The following is a 16,998-nucleotide window of genomic DNA, read 5'->3' as shown; positions in this document are numbered from 1 at the left end:
TGAGCAGGCCAAACTTCAACCTGTCTAGCCAGTTCTGCTTCAGGCCCCCGCAGGCTGCTACCTTATGCGCTACAGGCATTTTTGTATACGTTTGTGTGTTCTTGGTTCTTAGTTTGCTTACGCTGTTCGTTTGCACACAAACCTGTACGTGTATATACCAGACAACCCTTTCGAATGTTGTACTCTCAGTCACCCTTGCATTATCTTCCTTCCTTCCTAGCAGTTATATGAAATGATCTTATTTATTTATACATTTACTTGATTATTGGCTGTCTCCCTTAGAATGTCATCTCTTTGATGGCAGAAACTTTGTCTTGTTCACCACTTTGCCTGCCAAAACAAGGCTCCAGAAATGTTTGTGGAGATTGAATGAATGAATGACCATGCACATGTGTGTCTTCAAAGGAGAGGGCAGACAGGTTGGTGGGACAGCTGCTGGGTGAAGGGCCCAGGGCCAGTCCTTCTCCCTAGCATGGGTTCCCACTGTGGCCCTGACTGCACTGCACTGATCTTCCATCCTGCTTTTCTTTTCCTCCTCTCTTCCTTCCTCCCTTCCTTCCTTCCTTTCTTTCTTTCTTTCCCTCTCTCTCTCTCTCAATATATATATGTTTTGTTTTGTTTTAATACCTTTATTTGGTGTTTGGTTACAGAAGTAATACATGCTTTTTTTTTTTTTTTTTGGCCGTGCCACACAACTTGTGGGATCTTAGTTCCCTGACCAGGGCTTGAACCCGGGCCACTGCAGTGAAAGCGCAGAGTCCTAACCACTGGACCACCAGGGAATTCCCCATGCTTTTTATCTTTTAAAATCCAGAAGTATATAAAGAAAAAGTGGAAAATCATCCCCTTCCTTCCATTGCGTCTCTCCAGAGGTAACCACGGCTGGCGCTTAGATGTACAGGCTCCCAGTCTTTCCCAGAGCACAGGGGGGTCTCCGCCACTCTCCCTACCAAGACCGCACAGCTGCAAGCTGGAGACATCTGCTTCCTCACTCCTCTCCCCCTTTCAGAGAAGAAGTCTCTCTGTTCCGAGGTTTCCAAGAAACAAAACGTCACAGCTTTCCACATTCCTTCTGGTTCTTCTCTCTCCACCCGAAACCAAACAAAGCAAAACAAAACACAAAAACGCCAAGGATGGATTAGAGAAACTGCGAGCTCCAGAGTCAGGCGCACCTGGGTGGAAATCCTGCTCTGCCATCTGTCAGAGGCCTTGGCCCTCTCTGAGCCTCAGTTTCTTCATGAGTGAAAGGAGGGTGCCTTACTTACAAGACTGGGTGGTGTCAAGGATTAATCTGGGTGCTGCAGGCAAGGGCTAGTGCACGGGAGGTGGTTTCACAAGTTAATTTTCCTTTCTCCCCATTATCACTCTGGGGCGGACTTTGACTGCTTCCCTGTCATTTTTGTTTTGCTAGAGATGAAGAACACCAAGTTTTTTGTTTTTTCTTTCTCTCTTTCTTTTTTTTTTTTTTTTTAACACATCAAGTTATTCTTAGAGACTCTGACTTCATCATCTCCTCTACTTTCCCTTAGCTGGGTTTAGTCCTTCTTCCTTCACTTCCCCATTTCCCCATCAGTGATCTCAGGGCCTGTTTAAAGAGGCTGAGGGTGGAAGAAAAGGGGGGAACCATAAGTGCCCTGCGCCCTCCCTGTGCAGCTGAGATTCCAGGACCCACCGTGGCCATGAGAACCCACTTCCTGTTTGTGGAGGCCCAGCCAAAGTTCAGGCAGCAGTTACATAATCGCCTGGCTGTCCAACTGTCAACCTGATAACCTATCGCCTCTAATACTTAACTGTGCTTCTCTAGGGCTTGAAAGGAACAGAAGGAACGTGGGCCACAACCACCCCGCCAGCCTTCCCAAGCACCTTGCTTCAGGCTGGGGGGTGCCCGGCGTCGGGGTGCCGTGCAGGGCCTCCCTGGTTAGCAGATCTGAGCTGAAGTCCAATTCACACAACTCTAGTTGGCCTCTGGCTAGGGAAGGGCAGCCCTAAAATTCCTGAGAAGCAGCATCAGGGATGCTCAGGAGACCCATGCTGATGGGGGTGCCGTTCACGGTGGAAGCCCAAGCCCTGCTCATGTCAAAAGAAGCAAGTATACCATGGGCGCTTCTCTGTTATCAGCCTGAACCCTGACCCTGGACTCCCTCCACCTGCAGCCTGGATTGGGACAGCTTTCCCCAGCACCCTGCAGGCTCTGGAGTAAGAATTCTGGAAGAAAGCCACAGCAGGAGGTTAGGGGTGCCAAAGAGGAGCTGCAGAGACCTGCCAGATCAGAGCCACAGGGCATGAAAGAACTTGCAGTCAGTGACAGAGTCTGGAACAGCTCTGAAGTAACAACTTCTTTGGACTTACGAACTTTTGATAAGAGGTTTTGGGGATAGGGTTTCTTTCTCTTTCAGATCTTGGATGTTGGGCTACCTGAAGCCAAAAAGTAGAAGAGTAGAGAGGAGGTAGGTGATGGAGACCTCAGGAGGAGGAGGGCCAGAGGGATTAGGTAGGGTGAGTGGAGACAGCCAGGAGGCAGGAAGCTGGCAAAGGCAAAGAAGCAGCCCTCAGGGGCCACCCCTGTGGGGCAGCTGCACCCACGAGGCTCACTTTGATAGCTGCCTGGCTAACAGTACAATGGCGAGGGTATAGAAGTAGGAAAGAGCCAAGAGGGGTTGCGTGACACTGGGGATGAGGGGATAAGGGAGGACCCCTGCCCTGGGCAGCCACAGGGCATCTTCCTCTGTGGGCAAATGATCCCTCATCCATGGGAACCAGGAGGACAGAAACCCATCACACTGAAGCCCAGGTTTGCTCTCCTTCCCTCCACTCTGGTTTGGAAACCTCGTGGCTCTTTTCTACTGGCATTCTCAAGCCCAAAGTTTGTTCCTTTCACTATCCAATAAAAACTTCATCCCAGAGCTTTCATCCAAGGAGATGAAAGTGGCTTCTGTGGACCAGAGACAGCAGGCTCCTAGAAGAGTGGGGCAGGGGTTACCCTGGTCAGGTGGCCAACTTTGAGGAAAGAGGGGACCCTCGGCTTCAAGATGGAGAGCAAGTTGTGTGGGTCCCCTTGTCCAGCTCCCTGGATGAGGGCAGCCCCAGAGAAAGTTAAAGGGATCAGGCCTCAACCCTGCCTCAGCTCTTCAGCAAGTAGTTGTCATTTGCCTGAGGGGCTGGGACACTATATGAGCAGGCTCAGCAGTCATGGAATTCTCCAGGTGGAGGACTCTTTCCTGGATAGATGGAGAACCTGAGTTTTATGGCTTGTCAGGGTCAGCTAGGGACAGTGGCATCAGGCTGGGCTACCCTTGGGCCCTGCTACCCTGCCCTGGGGAGCTATCGAGGCACCAGGCTGGGAGAAGAGGGGGAGGCGCTCCACTTTCACCTTCTGAGGTTTATAAGGGTAGTAGAGGGTAATAATGGCACTGCCAACTTTCCTTCCTCTTCAAAGCTCAAGAGGATGGGTCTGGAGAAAGTGGAACCTGGACACACAACCCTGCCCTGGCTCCTGTCAGGGCAGCTGTGGCAGGAAGACATGGGTGAGCAGTCCTTGGGGAACATGTTTGTCTGGAATAGGAGGGCAGTCTTAGGAGAGAGCTGACCCTGGCTGTGGATGCAGGAGCAAACGGGCCCACAGCCCTCGGTGCCCCTAAATGCCAAGAGATAGGTCCAAGTACCGAGATGAGCACTTAGAGACCAGGAACTTGGCACATACACACCCATGCAAACACACACACATACACACACACACAGGCACACACGCACATGCCCTCACAGGCATAAATATTCTGGCAGGCACACACTCAGGAACACACCGACGTGCACAGGCACACATACATACACAAGCACAGGTTTCTACACACAAGCACCCTCACACAGGCACACAGACACAGATACACACTCATGCAGGCACATGCATAAAAGTACACACACAGGAAACACCCAGGTACACAGGAACAAGCACACACAAATGCACATGCCCAGGCACCCATTCCACTAAAGAGAAACGTGCGCAGGCACAGCATATATCTGCACATGCACACGCTCCTGCGCACACACACTTGTACACACATACAAGCACACAGCCAGTAACTCAAACACAGCCGCCCAGGCCACTTGAGAGCGCCCTGCCCAGGAACTATCCATCATCCACTCCCGGCGGCGGCCGGGCCCTCCCCCTGCCCCGCCCACCCCCATTTGGTGGTATAAATTCCGTCCCTTTGCCCCTTCCCCGCACAGCCTGCCTCGGACACCAGCACAGCCCTCCGTCTCTGCCCACTCCTGGCAGACCCGTCGGGAGCAAAGCGCACCAGCAAGCAGCATGGGTAAGGAGGGGGGCGTCTGACAACCGTCCGCTGACCACCAATGGCCCACCCCGCAGGAAGTGACAGAAAACCTGGAGGGGGAGCTGGTTAGGGGAGGGAGCGCCAGGCTCCGCTCCACCGGCCCCGCCCCACCCCCACCCCTGCATTTCCCAGCTTAGCCGAAGTACTGGAGGCGTCTGGGAAGGAAGGCAGAGGGACTGCTGGGAAAGGTGACTTTGGGCTCCCCGCCGACCTCCGCTCCCCAGCTGCAGCCTGCGGCCAGGGAGCCTTTCTGCAGCTGAGAAAATAAGGGTAGGGGTACTTAGGAGGAGCTCTATGTCTCTGTCTGTTACCGTAGGAGACAGACAACCCTGATTTCAGCCCTAAGCCAACTTCTTACTGCAGGGAGTAGGGAACCCAGGCCTTTGTGGCCAGGTTGCTCTTTAGCTACCCTGCCCCACCAATCACTTTGGGAGGGAAATCAGGGAGCCCCCCTCTCTCGGGGTGGGAGAGGGGCTGTTTCAGTGCCTCCCACCCTCTCAGTCCGCCAAGTCCTCCTACCCCCCCATCCATGAACTCCTGGATGTCAGGCTGAGGAAGAGTCTGGGTCTGGCTGGGAGTATCGAGGTCCTTGCCCCCTGTGGATCTGGGTCTTTTCTGGCAGAATGCCCAACAAACCAGCCTGGCCTTGGGAAAACCCAATGAGCTTTCCCTGGGCTCATCTCAAACCCAAAGGCATTCAGAGATCTTGCTTGAGATGCTTAAGACAGGGGGAATGTTCCCCCAGAAAGAGGACTGACGCTCAGTGGGGCCTGAGTGGCACGCAGGGCCTGACCCTGACTCTCAGAAATGCTGTGCAGGATGCGGCAGTTAGGGTCTGGGATGCGGAGATGGTGCTGAGGGGCAATACCTCCTTCACACACCTCTTTCATACCTTTACTTCTCTCTCAGTCTCTGGTTTTGCAGATTTTGCATCTCTGTCTTGATGTCTCGGAGTTTTGAATCTCCTTCCCCTCCGCCTCACCTCCTGTGCCAAACCCTGACACAGCTTGGTTGTATAGCACAACAAGTCTCCTTAATTCCTTTGGACTGGACCTCACCGTGTCCCATCCCAGCCCCAGCCCTCTCTCTGGGCACCAGGCACTGCCTGGGATTTCTGGCACAGCGCTACCCGTATTTATACAACACCTCTCACTTATAAAAGAACTTCTGAATACTTTGTCTTATTTGGCCTTCATAGCCACTTAGAGAAGAAGGTAAGATATTACCCCTTTTAGGCGAACACAGGGGAGAAAATGGAGAGAGTAGATGTCACACCTGGACCTTGACACCACGCTTCTGGACTCTAAAATGCTGTTGCTGCCTCTCAGCCTCCTAAGTCACTTGGCTGCTGCAAGTAGGGGGACCTGGCTCCCTGGCTGAGGGCCTGAGCCCAGACACCAGTGGAGGTTCGATTCTGGGGCAGTAGCCAGACTGGCCATGGGACCAGGCAGGGAGGCAGTGTCAAGTCCTGTGAGCTCCACTCCAGGATTTCTTTTGGCCTACAGCTCCCTCTGTTTATTCCTCAGCCCTTCCTCCTGGTTAGGCCCCAAATCCTGATGCTTAATGCCTGGTGGCAGCCCTCCTTCTCAGCGACTGACTTTGGTTCCTGACTTTGGTCCTGTAGATCCACGTGGCTTCTCTTGCCAGACTTCAGGGGACAAGGAGGGCCACTTCCTACAGCTCTGGTGGGTGGGCCTCTGAGTTTTCCAGGGTTGGGCCAAACAACTTGCTTTACAGATAAAGGAGGTGGATGGGGCCCACCCAGGGGTAGAAACTGGTCTAAGGACATTCAGTTAGTATCAGTCCTGCAGCCTTGAACTTCAGCCTCCTATCCCTTACCAGACCCTTGGTTATATAACCCAGGCTCTGGCCAGCAGCCTGGGGTCAGGACCCAGAGGGGAGGGAAGCAGGAAGTGTTCCAGCTCCTGGTTTAGATACCTTTCAGTGAAAGGAGCTGAACAGGCACCACCGTCACTCCCTGACGGCTGTTCCTTAAGAACAGCCAGGGTTTATGGGCTCCTACCATGCAAGTACAAAGCTGCACACTTGACTGCAGCTTCTTGTTTATTTCTCATAAAAGCCCATTGTGGTATTCGTATTACCCTCTTTTTACAGAAGATGTGGAAACTGAGGCCAGGGAGGTTAGGTGATTTGCCTAAGCTCCCATGGCTAGTCAGTGACCAGCTGGCATTGGGGCCCAAGTCAATGTCATAACCACTGCACCACACCGCCTCCCCTGCACTCACCCTTCTCCTGCCTCCCCTGGGTCCTGCTCAAGGGTCTGTGCACCTTCAGGTCATAGCTCTGCAGCTCTTCCTGCCATACCCACACACTCATCAGGGTTTTGAGGGTCTGGAGGGGACCTGAGACAGTGCCTCTGCCTTGGCCAGTGGCGGGCCGGGGGTTTGGGGGGCTCGGGTTGCAGCATGTGAGGAAGGAGACTTCATCCTCCAGAGCGCGGTGCGGCCAGCATGCCCCATTGTTTCCACAGCTACGGAATGTGGGAAGTGTGGACCTGGCTACCCTTCACCTCTGGAGGCCATGAAAGGTAAGCGTGAGAAGACTGAGAGCCAGCACCCCCAGGAGTAGGCAAGCCAGTGCCTGCTACCGATTCCACTGCTGACACACACCCTGCCTTGCCCCGGCCCTTGTCCCCACCCCGCCCACCCCACCGCCTGCTTTCTACGCTCTAGGACCCAGGGAGGAGATTGTCTACCTGCCCTGTATCTACCGAAACACGAACATTGAGGCCCCGGATTATCTGGCCACTGTGGACGTTGACCCCAAGTCTCCCCAGTATTGCCAGGTGAGGTGGGGCTTGGGCACCAGAGGACCCTCAGACCCCTCCTCTAGCCCTGGCCCTGGCAGTGCCCTTTCCCTGCTCCATCCTTCTTCACCCTCCCTGGGTATGGTTGTTCAGGCTGTTCACTGCACAAGGGCACCCCCAACCCATGGGCGAGGGCAGTGCTGAAAATGAAGTCTGTGCTGTGCTGCCAAGATGAAGTGGGTCCAGAGGGCCCCTTCTCCGAAAGCGCACAGAGGCGTGGTCTGGGTGAGCACCACCCCTGCCCGCTCTCCTATCCTAGGTCATCCATCGGCTGCCCATGCCCCACCTGAAGGACGAGCTGCATCACTCAGGGTGGAACACCTGCAGCAGCTGCTTCGGGGACAGCACCAAGTCGCGCACCAAGCTGCTGCTGCCCAGTCTCATCTCCTCCCGAATTTATGTGGTGGATGTGGGCACCGAGCCCCGCGCTCCGAAGCTGCACAAGGCACGTCCTCTGCCCTAGCCAGCTCTGGGCCCCTAATGTGCCCGCCACCCAGGGCAGCCTGTGAGCAAGGAAGCCGCCCCTAAAGCAGCTCCCTCCAGCTCTTGTGCAGGGTCGGGGCTCAACAGCAGCGAGTGGGGCTAGACTTTGGAGGAGAGTTACCAGGTGTGCTGGGTCATCATCACCCAGGGGCACCACAGGGGAGGAAGGAGGCTCTCGTTTTTCACTCCGAGCTGGAGAAGGAGCCATTTCTGCCCCAGCCGGTTAGGAGCCCAGGGCCTCCCTTAGGCGGGAGCCTCTGATCCTTCCTTTCAACACTTTGTTGAGTGCCTTCTTTGTGCTAGGCACTCACTGCTGGGCGCGGGTGATACAAAGTTGACACTGGCATCCTCCCAGCCTGGGAGGAGCTTATGGTCTCAAAGGGCTGTGAGTGCCCTCAAGACAGGCAGGGTGAGAGAAGTCCATGTTTTCTGCTGGGGAGTTATCAGTCTCTGTGACGCCCCTGCTGCTCTGCAGACTCAGTCTTTGCCATATTCCTGCAGGGAAAATTGTGTCTATGTTTCAGAGGAAAAGAGGGCAGGGTCAGTAGATAGAAGTGTGGGAGGGGAGGAGTAAGGAGTGGGGACTCCTGGCCCTGTAAGATTCTGACGCCATTCCTTACCCTCTCCAGGTTGTTGAGCCTAAGGACATCCATGCCAAGTGTGATCTGGGCTACCTCCACACCACCCACTGCCTGGCCAGTGGGGAGGTGATGATCAGTTCCTTGGGAGACCCCAAGGGCAATGGCAAAGGTACCTGCCAGCATTGTAGGCACATCTGTGAGGGAAGCAGATCCCAAACTGAGGGAGAGATGGAATGGCCTTCCAGGGAGACCCAGAGGGTGGAGTCTCATCCAATATTTAAACTATAGTCAAGTAACTTCAGTTGTTTCAATTATTTTTATGAAGGTGAGCCTTGAATGATGAATTCACTTACAAGTTATAGTCAGAACTGTCTGCCGTGGGAAATGTGAGCAAATACAGACATGGCCCCAGAAAACACATGCATTTAATATCGGCCTTCGTGAATTCATGAGCAAATCTCACAGTCCTTGAGATCCTTAATTGTCACAGCTACTTTCTCATTTATGTTATGATCAGAGCTTTCACATAAAGTGTCTACTATGTGCCAGACACAACCTATGAGATAGATGCTACTGTGATCCCTGTGTTACAGATTAGGAAGCTGGGGCACAGACTGGCTAACTAACTTACCCAAAGTCAGCCAGCTGTTAAGTCACAGAGCTGGAACTCAAACCCAGCAACATGGCTCCAGAATCTATGTCCTAATCACCATGCTGTGCTGCTTCTCTCCCAGCCTTACGTATTTCACCAGAACTCCCCATCCAAGGGCTTGGAGTGAAGTATCAGTTAAGGTCATCCAGTTAAGGTTACTGCATTAGACTCTATTTAACTGCTTTTTCCAGGAGATGGGATGCATGACATTCCTAGATTTAAGAACACTTAAGAGTAGACATCTATTTACATTTGCAAAGAAGTGGCAAGGTGTCATGACATACTCAGCTAGGGAAAAACATAGTGGGCATTCATGTTGAATTACAAATAATTTTCTCTCTAAAAAAAATGGAGTGAGTGAGCAGAATGGAGTCTAGACTCTGGCAGGAACCCTACCCGGAAAGTAGGAGGCTAGGCAAAGGAAGCACAGGGTAAAGAGTCCCAGAAGATCTTGGCTCAAGGGAGGAAAAATTTACCCTGTGGTCTGGGAGAGGGATGAACTTGATGGGAGGTAGGGGCACCAGAGTAAGTCCCCACCTCTCACCCGGCCCTCTGGGTGGGACCCTTTGGACAGGTGTCCAAATTCAGCTCCTGAATTTAAGGATCTGGCAAACCCAGTGGGAGGAGGGGCACCAGGCAATGGGCTTGGAGCCTCTTGGACAGGCCTGGGGGTGAGGGCTGGGTGCGGGTCGCACTTCCACCAACTCTACCTACCACCCTACTTCCTTCCCTGCTCAGGGGGTTTTGTGCTGCTGGATGGAGAGACGTTTGAGGTGAAGGGCACGTGGGAGCGGCCTGGAGGTGCTGCGCCTATGGGCTATGACTTCTGGTACCAGCCTCGACACAATGTCATGGTCAGCACTGAATGGGCAGCTCCCAATGTCTTACAAGATGGCTTCAACCCCGCTGATGTTGAGGCGGGTGAGAATCCCCCACTACCCGCGGGCTGGCAGGAGCCTGGTCATACAAACCCCTGCTCTCTATTCCAAACCCCTACTCTCCAGCCCTCTTGCTTCCCTCTTGTGGACCCCAGACTCTTGGGGTGATGATATAGGATGTGCTGAGTGCTCTGACTTGCTCAAGTGTCCCTCTGATCCCTCCAACCCATTTTTCAACCTTCTCCCCTGTGCTGTGCCCCAGCCTTGGCCCATGCCCTCCCGCCCTGATCCTGATTCCATCTTCCGGCTGCATCCCCACCCCAGGGCTGTATGGGAACCACTTACATGTGTGGGACTGGCAGCGCCATGAGAGGGTGCAGACCCTGACTCTACAGGACGGCCTCATCCCCCTGGAGATCCGCTTCCTACACAACCCGGCCGCTGATCAGGGCTTCGTGGGCTGTGCCCTCAGCTCCAACATCCAGCGCTTCTATAAGAATGAGGTGACGTGCGCTCCGGCCCTCTCCTCCGGGCAGTCCTGTCAGCGCTCTGCCCAGCTTCCATAGCCATGACGCTCCCTTCTCCCTAGGAGTGACCCAGGCCTCCTCTGCCGGGCTCTACCAACCCAGCATTCCCAGGAATAAAAAACAAGACCACCTGCCCTGCCTGTCTCCTCTCAGCCCTAGGCTAATTTCTCCCTAAGCCCTAACTGGCTATATTGATTTATTCATTCATTCAAAAAATATTTAGTGAGTCAGGCACTGTGTTAGGTGCTGGGAATACAGTGGTGAAGCAGACATGATCCCTGCCTTAAGGGGTTTGCATGGGGGTTAGACCCTAGTGGCAAGAAGGCCCTGCATCTACTCTCCCTGTAGACAGTATGCCCTGGGGAGACCCAGATCTGACACTCATCGCCCAGCTCTGACAGGCTCACCTCTCTGCCTCTTGACCCCAATGCAGGGAGGTACTTGGTCAGTGGAGAAGGTGATCCAGGTGCCCCCCAAGAAAGTGAAGGGCTGGATGCTGCCTGAAATGCCAGGTGAGTGCTCAGGGGAGTGTGGGAATCGGAAGGTTGATTCTCAGGCTAGGGAACAAGAGTCTTAAGGTGCCTCTGAACTGCAACCCCCGACCCAGGCCTGATCACTGACATCCTGCTGTCCCTGGACGACCGCTTCCTCTACTTCAGCAACTGGCTGCATGGGGATCTGCGGCAGTATGACATCTCTGACCCACAGAGGCCCCGCCTCACGGGACAGGTGGGTCCTAGCAGGATGGAGAGGAAAGGAGGGAGGAAGTAGAAGTCTGGGCATGAGGTGGAGGGTACGAACTGGCTGGGGGATGATAAGGGAGGTGCAGGAAACGCAAAGATGGGGGCTGAGGGATGGTTCAGGCCAGGACCATGGGGAATCGTGGCTAGACGCGGGGAACGTGAGGGAGTGAGGTTCTCTTCCTGCAACGTCCTTACCTCCCGCCACTGTCCTCCTTTATGCCCTGCACCTCCCCACCCAGCTCTTCCTCGGGGGCAGCATTGTTAAGGGAGGCCCCGTGCAGGTGCTGGAGGACCAGGAGCTAAAATCCCAGCCAGAGCCCCTGGTGGTCAAGGTGAGGATCTCTCCGCCTGCTCATGGGCCCCTCAGACCCGTGCTGGAGAAGTATGGGGGAGGGGGCTGGGCAGCCGCTGAGCACGTCTTTGGGGTTTGGGTGGTGTCACTGATTCCCGCCTAGGATCTGTGTGTAACCCTGGGGTCTGACCCCTGGTTTTCCCAAGGGGAAACAAGTGGCCGGAGGCCCTCAGATGATCCAGCTTAGCCTGGATGGGAAGCGTCTCTACGTCACCACGTCGCTGTACAGTGCCTGGGACAAGCAGTTTTACCCTGATCTCATCAGGTAAGAAGTAGACAGCCTGGGCTCCCCTCCCAGAGGGGTTTGGCTTTCTGAAGACTCCTTGGCTCCACTTCCAGACTCTGCTCCCTCCTCAGGAACCCCTCTCCCTGCCCTCACACTTACCTAATTCTTGGGGGAAGGGGACAGGCCCCCTCTGACCTCTTTCTTCTCCCTCCTGTTTCTACCAGGGAAGGCTCTGTGATGCTGCAGATCGATGTAGACACAGTAAAGGGAGGGCTGAAGTTGAACCCCAACTTCCTGGTAGACTTTGGGAAGGAGCCCCTCGGCCCAGCCCTGGCCCATGAGCTCCGCTACCCTGGGGGCGACTGCAGCTCTGACATCTGGCTCTGAAGTCCACTCCTTCTAGCCCCACTCCACATCCTGCGCCCTCACTTCTGCAGGGACCTGGCTTCACTCTGCTCTCTCAGTCCCCGACCCTTGGCAGCTTGTCCTCCCAAAGCCAAACTCAGGCTGTTGAAACGAATTGAGCCGTGTCTCTATCTACCCACCACTGCTGCGAGCTGCTCACTGAGCTCTTGGAAATTATTTCACTAAGAAATAAACTGGTGAACCTTTTCCTGAGATCACCTTGTCTTTGGGGGCACCGGGCCTATGACTCCTCCTCTGCTGACCCTCTGTATCTTGCACGGGGAAGTCCTGAAGAGGTCCAGGGGGTGGGATGGTTATGATGAGTAGTTCATACCAGTGATCACAGCACGATGCTAAGGGTGCCAGAATCTCACTTTTATGGCCAGACAGAACCTGAAGATTTTGGAGGTGGTCGTCGCAAGGAGAGCTGACAGGAAGGAAGCTGTCAATCAGTGTTCCTAAACTTTTTTTTTTTTTTTTTAACTCGTGCTTTCTTTTAATGAACCTAAAATCTCACCCACCACCCCCAGGAGAATGTAATGTGCCCCCTCACACACAGGAGATACCCTAGACCCCTGACGTAGATGATGCCATCAGTTGAACACACTGTTCTGAGGAGGTTAGGTGTGTCACCTCCTACCTGGAAGACAGGAACACGACGGGGCAGGAGGGCTGGGAACATCAAGGTAACCGACCCAACACGCTAGGCCCTGGCGTTCTTGTCTCCTCACCTGGACAGTGTTTTAGAACCTTGCCCAAATCAGAGATGGCCTCCTTTCTCTGCACTAAGTCTTTAGTTGTTTATAAGAGGAATGGGATGGAAGTTTCAGGAACCTAAGAGACAGCAGCCAAGCAGTTATTCTAAGGTAATTTTTTTTTTTAATTTTATTTATTTATTTTTGGCTGCGTTGGGTCTTCGTCGCTGCGCGCGGGCTTTCTCTAGCTGCGGCGAGCAGGGGCTACTCTTCGCTGCCGTGCGCAGGCTTCTCACTGCGGTGGCTTCTCTTGTTGCGGAGCACGGGCTCTAGGCACGCGGGCTCCAGTAGTTGTGGCACACGGGCTCAGTAGTTGTGGCTCGTGGGCTTTAGAGCACAGGCTCCGTAGTTGTAGTGCACAGGCTTAGTTGCTCCATGGCATGTGGGATCTTCCCGGACCAGGGCTTGAACCCATGTCCCCTGCATTGGCAGGCAGATTCCTAAGCACTGCGCCACCAGGGAAGCCCCCAAGCAGTAATTCTATTGATTCCTTTACTCTCTACCCAAGACAGTACCAAGCAACATTCAGGTATTAATCTACATTCTTTTCAGTCTTCCGCAAAGGTGTCTTTGTTTTAAACACTGGAGCAGTCTAAGACCCCCGAGATGGCCAGGTCCCCCCAAGAATGTATTACACTTTCTTTCCCTTTGAGGTCTTTAAACATGCCCCCTGAAACATCTACCTCAACTCGAGTCCTGATTCCCTCCCGCTGCCTTACCTGCCATCTGGGCCAGGTTGCCATATCCCTGGGAAAGCCCTTCTTCCCTGACAGCTCCGGGTTAGGGGCCTCCTGCACTTTACCTCAGCATGAACATATGTCACATTATATTGAAAATCCCTGCTTCCTCCCAATACCCAGCTTGGATAGTAGCACATAGTGTGCCTTAATGAATAAGTGACTATAAAAGATGATTAAGTTACAGGGAGCCTTGGGATTTACTGGGTCTTAACAGAAGTCTATCCTAGGTTTCTACCCTGTCCTTTTCAATAACCAAACTTCTTCAGAAAGAATTTGCCTTGGGATAAGCAAATAGTTGATGAGGAAACATCCTTTACAAAATTTCAGCTAGTAGACAGGAATGCATGGTCCTGGTGAGTCACCACCCCAGCACCCCAGGTGGTTAGGCCCCCGGGGATCCGGCCCTGTGGGGAGGGGTAGCCACTAGCTCCCCCAGTGTGTGAGAGCCTGTGGGAGCTGGATTCCACGTCCTCTCATTCCCCGGGACATCAACCACTGCCCCTAAATCGATGCCCCCAACCCCAAAGCCCCCCAACCTGACGCAAACATAAAACGAAAAAAACAACCAACCAACCAAATGACAACAACAAAGAATTTCAGCTAGTAAGTTCAGAAGGAGTGACAGAATTTGGATAGTACCAATTTGTAACCTCTAATGACAATTGGATCCAGGCAATGATCATCAGTGGCTGCTAAAACCATTCAGTGAAAGACTGAAATGGGGCTTCATAATGGATAGATCAGGCGACAAAACCTGAATACACTATTCAATCTTTACGTCACGAAAAGAGTACCTCCTGTGATGCAATAGGAAGTACACAGCACCACCTATGAAGTATTCTTGCCAAAAAGCCAAAATTAATCTGATGAAGCCTGCAGAGCTCACAATCAGTTTACAGGAAATACAGGAGACAGAAGAACAAGTTTTAAAAACCTAAAAACACTATAAAGGTGAAATCATAAAAATGCAGAATGTGGGAAATTCTATAGAGCAAATGACCAGTTTCCTCAACAAATAAATAGAGAGAGAGAGAGAGAGAGAGAGAGCGTATAGATTAGAAAGGTTTAAGAAACATCAACCAAAACCCAATGCAATGCAATGTGCGGCCCTTGCTGATACTGATTTGAACATATCAACAGAAGAGTAGCCCCCACTCGCCGCAACTAGAGAAAGCCCATGCACAGCAACAAAGACCCAACGCAGTCAAAAACAAATAAAGTAAATAAATTAAAAAAATATATATTAGTAGGCAATGTATAATAGTGCTTAAGAGCAAATTCTGAATCCAGGCAGCCCAGTTCAGATCCTAACTCCATCACTTACTGTGTAAACTTGGGCAAATTATTAATCTCTCAGTCTCCTTATCTGTAAAATGGGGATAATCTATCAGATTATCCTATCTGATAGAGTTGCTACAAGATAAAAAGGTAACATATGTGAGGCCCTTAGAACAATCCTCAGCACATGTTGAGCTCTATATCAATATTTGCTGTTATGATGATGCTTATCAGACAATTTTTATTGTTACTTCTCAGGGCAAGGACCATTGTACGTTGTTCAGCTTTGTATCCCCAGCTCTTAACATAACACCTGGCATAAATGAATAGTCAGTTGCCTGTTTTTCCCATCTCTAGCCTCCCCGGCCTCCCCACTCAACCTCACCTTTCTACAGTGCTGTCAAAATAATCTCCCTTACATAGCTATGATACTTTTTCTCCCTTTGCTAAAGCTTCCACTTATTCTCTGCCAGCTGCAAATTCCTATGCCAGCATAATTTACCCCAAATTCTTTTTCCAGTTAAAGTGCTCTATATTCCCCTTCATACCAAACAGTGGTGTTTGGGGTATCTTTCCATCAGTCTATACCCATATCTGTATCTGAGCACCGGCAAATCTATGCAATCTAGGGCAGTGTTCAAGAGAATGGGCTCTGGGACTTCCCTGGTGGTACAGTAGTTAAGAATCCACCTGCCAGTGCAGGCTACATGGGTTCGAGCCCTGGTCTGGGAAGATCCCACATGCCACGGAACAACTAAGCCCGTGTGCCACAACTACTGAGCCTGCGCTCTAGAGCCCATGAGCCATAACTACTGAGCCCACGTGCTGCAACTACTGAAGCCCGTGCACCTAAAGCCCGAGCTCCGCAACAAGAGAAGCCACCCAATAAGAAGCCTTCGCACCACAACAAAGAGTAGCCCCCGCTCAACGCAACTAGAGAAAGCCCGCGCGCAGCAGCTCGCAGCAATGAAGACCCAACGCAGCCAAAAATAAATAAATTAATTAAATAAATTTATTTTAAAAAGAGAGAGAGAGAATGGGCTCCGAAGGCAGACTGTCTGACTTTGGATCCTGATTCCAGCACTAATTACAATGTAACTGTGGACAAGTCCCTTCACCTCTCCAAATCTGTTTCCTTGTCTGTAAAATGGAGGCAATAATAGTTCCTACTTCAAACCGAGGTGTTTAACATTTGGTCTGGTATCTGGCACATAGTTAACAAATAAATTTTAGCTGTTATTAGAAAACCTTCCTGCCAGTATATCCTTATTTCCCCAACTCCGTGATCCTCTGGGTTCCCCCGCTACCCACAGAAGCTGGTAGTAGGGAAATGGAAGCTGCAAAGGGCGATGGTCATGACATCAGGCAACACTGCTGTCCTCTTTACAAAAGCACGATGACGATGCGACTGGAGAACTATAATTCAGGACTATAAATATACTGATAGTTTTGGGTGTAACATATCTGCTGTGCAAAACAAAATACTGTACTCCATTCAAAGGGTGGTTACTCTTGAGTCTGTGACCTCTGAAATTAGATGCACCGCTTGGTCTGTTCCTGCATTTTTCATGGCAGAGGGTTCATTGCTTTCATCTGATTCATGACCTTAAAAAGCCCTAACTAAGAGAGTGAAGAACCCTTGACCTTTCAGTACAATGTTCTCTGAGGAGAAAAAATTCATGTGGGCGTCCAGCACCCCCTGGGGAAGTCAGTCAAAATTCCAGTGTTCACTGACTACAGAACTTTGGGGATGCAAAGGCATTAGCAACTCTTTGGAAGGAGATAAGGTACACTCGGGAAACCTAGGAACACTACGGGAACTTTAGCTTAATGTGGTACAGCTACTGAGGTTTGGCGGCCTCCATCAATGAGGAATGTGAGCCCGTGTTTGCAGGTTTCTTGTTAGTGTCTTCATGCGTGTTGGCTGGTGAGGGCTGGGGGGAATGGTTCAACTTGTTTTTCATCAAAAGGGGATAATGTGAGCTTACAGCGAACTTCCATCACTACTACCTATAATTTTCTAGTTATTTTATCATCCATTGACTCTTTTCTTCCAGTAGCTCTGACGACCGAAGGCAAAACTGAAACACGGAAGGAGAAAGCAAAAGCAAAGAAAGCTCCAAAAGGAGGCGAGCACCCGGTCTTTCGTCCTGCGGTCCCTTTAAGAGAAGAACCTCTTGGGACCGGCAGTCCTAACCGACCCCAGTTTTAACCGAAACC

At 52.0% G+C, this 16,998-nt stretch overlaps 1 protein-coding gene and 1 non-coding gene across 2 annotated transcripts; one reads left to right on the top strand and one right to left on the bottom strand.

Moving 5' to 3' along the window:
- Positions 1-710: 710 nt before the first annotated feature.
- Positions 711-782, bottom strand: TRNAE-UUC (transfer RNA glutamic acid (anticodon UUC)). Its single transcript has one exon. It is a non-coding gene; the product is annotated as a tRNA-Glu (tRNA).
- Positions 783-4,183: 3,401 nt separating this feature from the next.
- SELENBP1 (selenium binding protein 1) lies at positions 4,184-12,213 on the top strand. The gene is made up of 12 exons (XM_007178050.3): positions 4,184-4,310; positions 6,823-6,879; positions 7,025-7,137; positions 7,418-7,603; positions 8,271-8,391; positions 9,613-9,795; positions 10,077-10,255; positions 10,713-10,791; positions 10,887-11,008; positions 11,262-11,354; positions 11,521-11,639; positions 11,825-12,213. Exons 1-12 carry the CDS (start codon positions 4,307-4,309, stop codon positions 11,985-11,987), a joined length of 1,419 nt encoding a protein of 472 aa, XP_007178112.1. The 5' UTR covers positions 4,184-4,306; the 3' UTR covers positions 11,988-12,213.
- Positions 12,214-16,998: the final 4,785 nt, after the last annotated feature.

The sequence above is a fragment of the Balaenoptera acutorostrata genome, chromosome 1 (assembly GCF_949987535.1).
Source record: "Balaenoptera acutorostrata chromosome 1, mBalAcu1.1, whole genome shotgun sequence".
Classification (NCBI taxonomy): Eukaryota; Metazoa; Chordata; class Mammalia; order Artiodactyla; family Balaenopteridae; genus Balaenoptera; species Balaenoptera acutorostrata.
The sequence above is the reverse complement of the archived record's forward strand: the minus strand, read 5'-3'. Positions and strand labels throughout refer to the sequence as shown.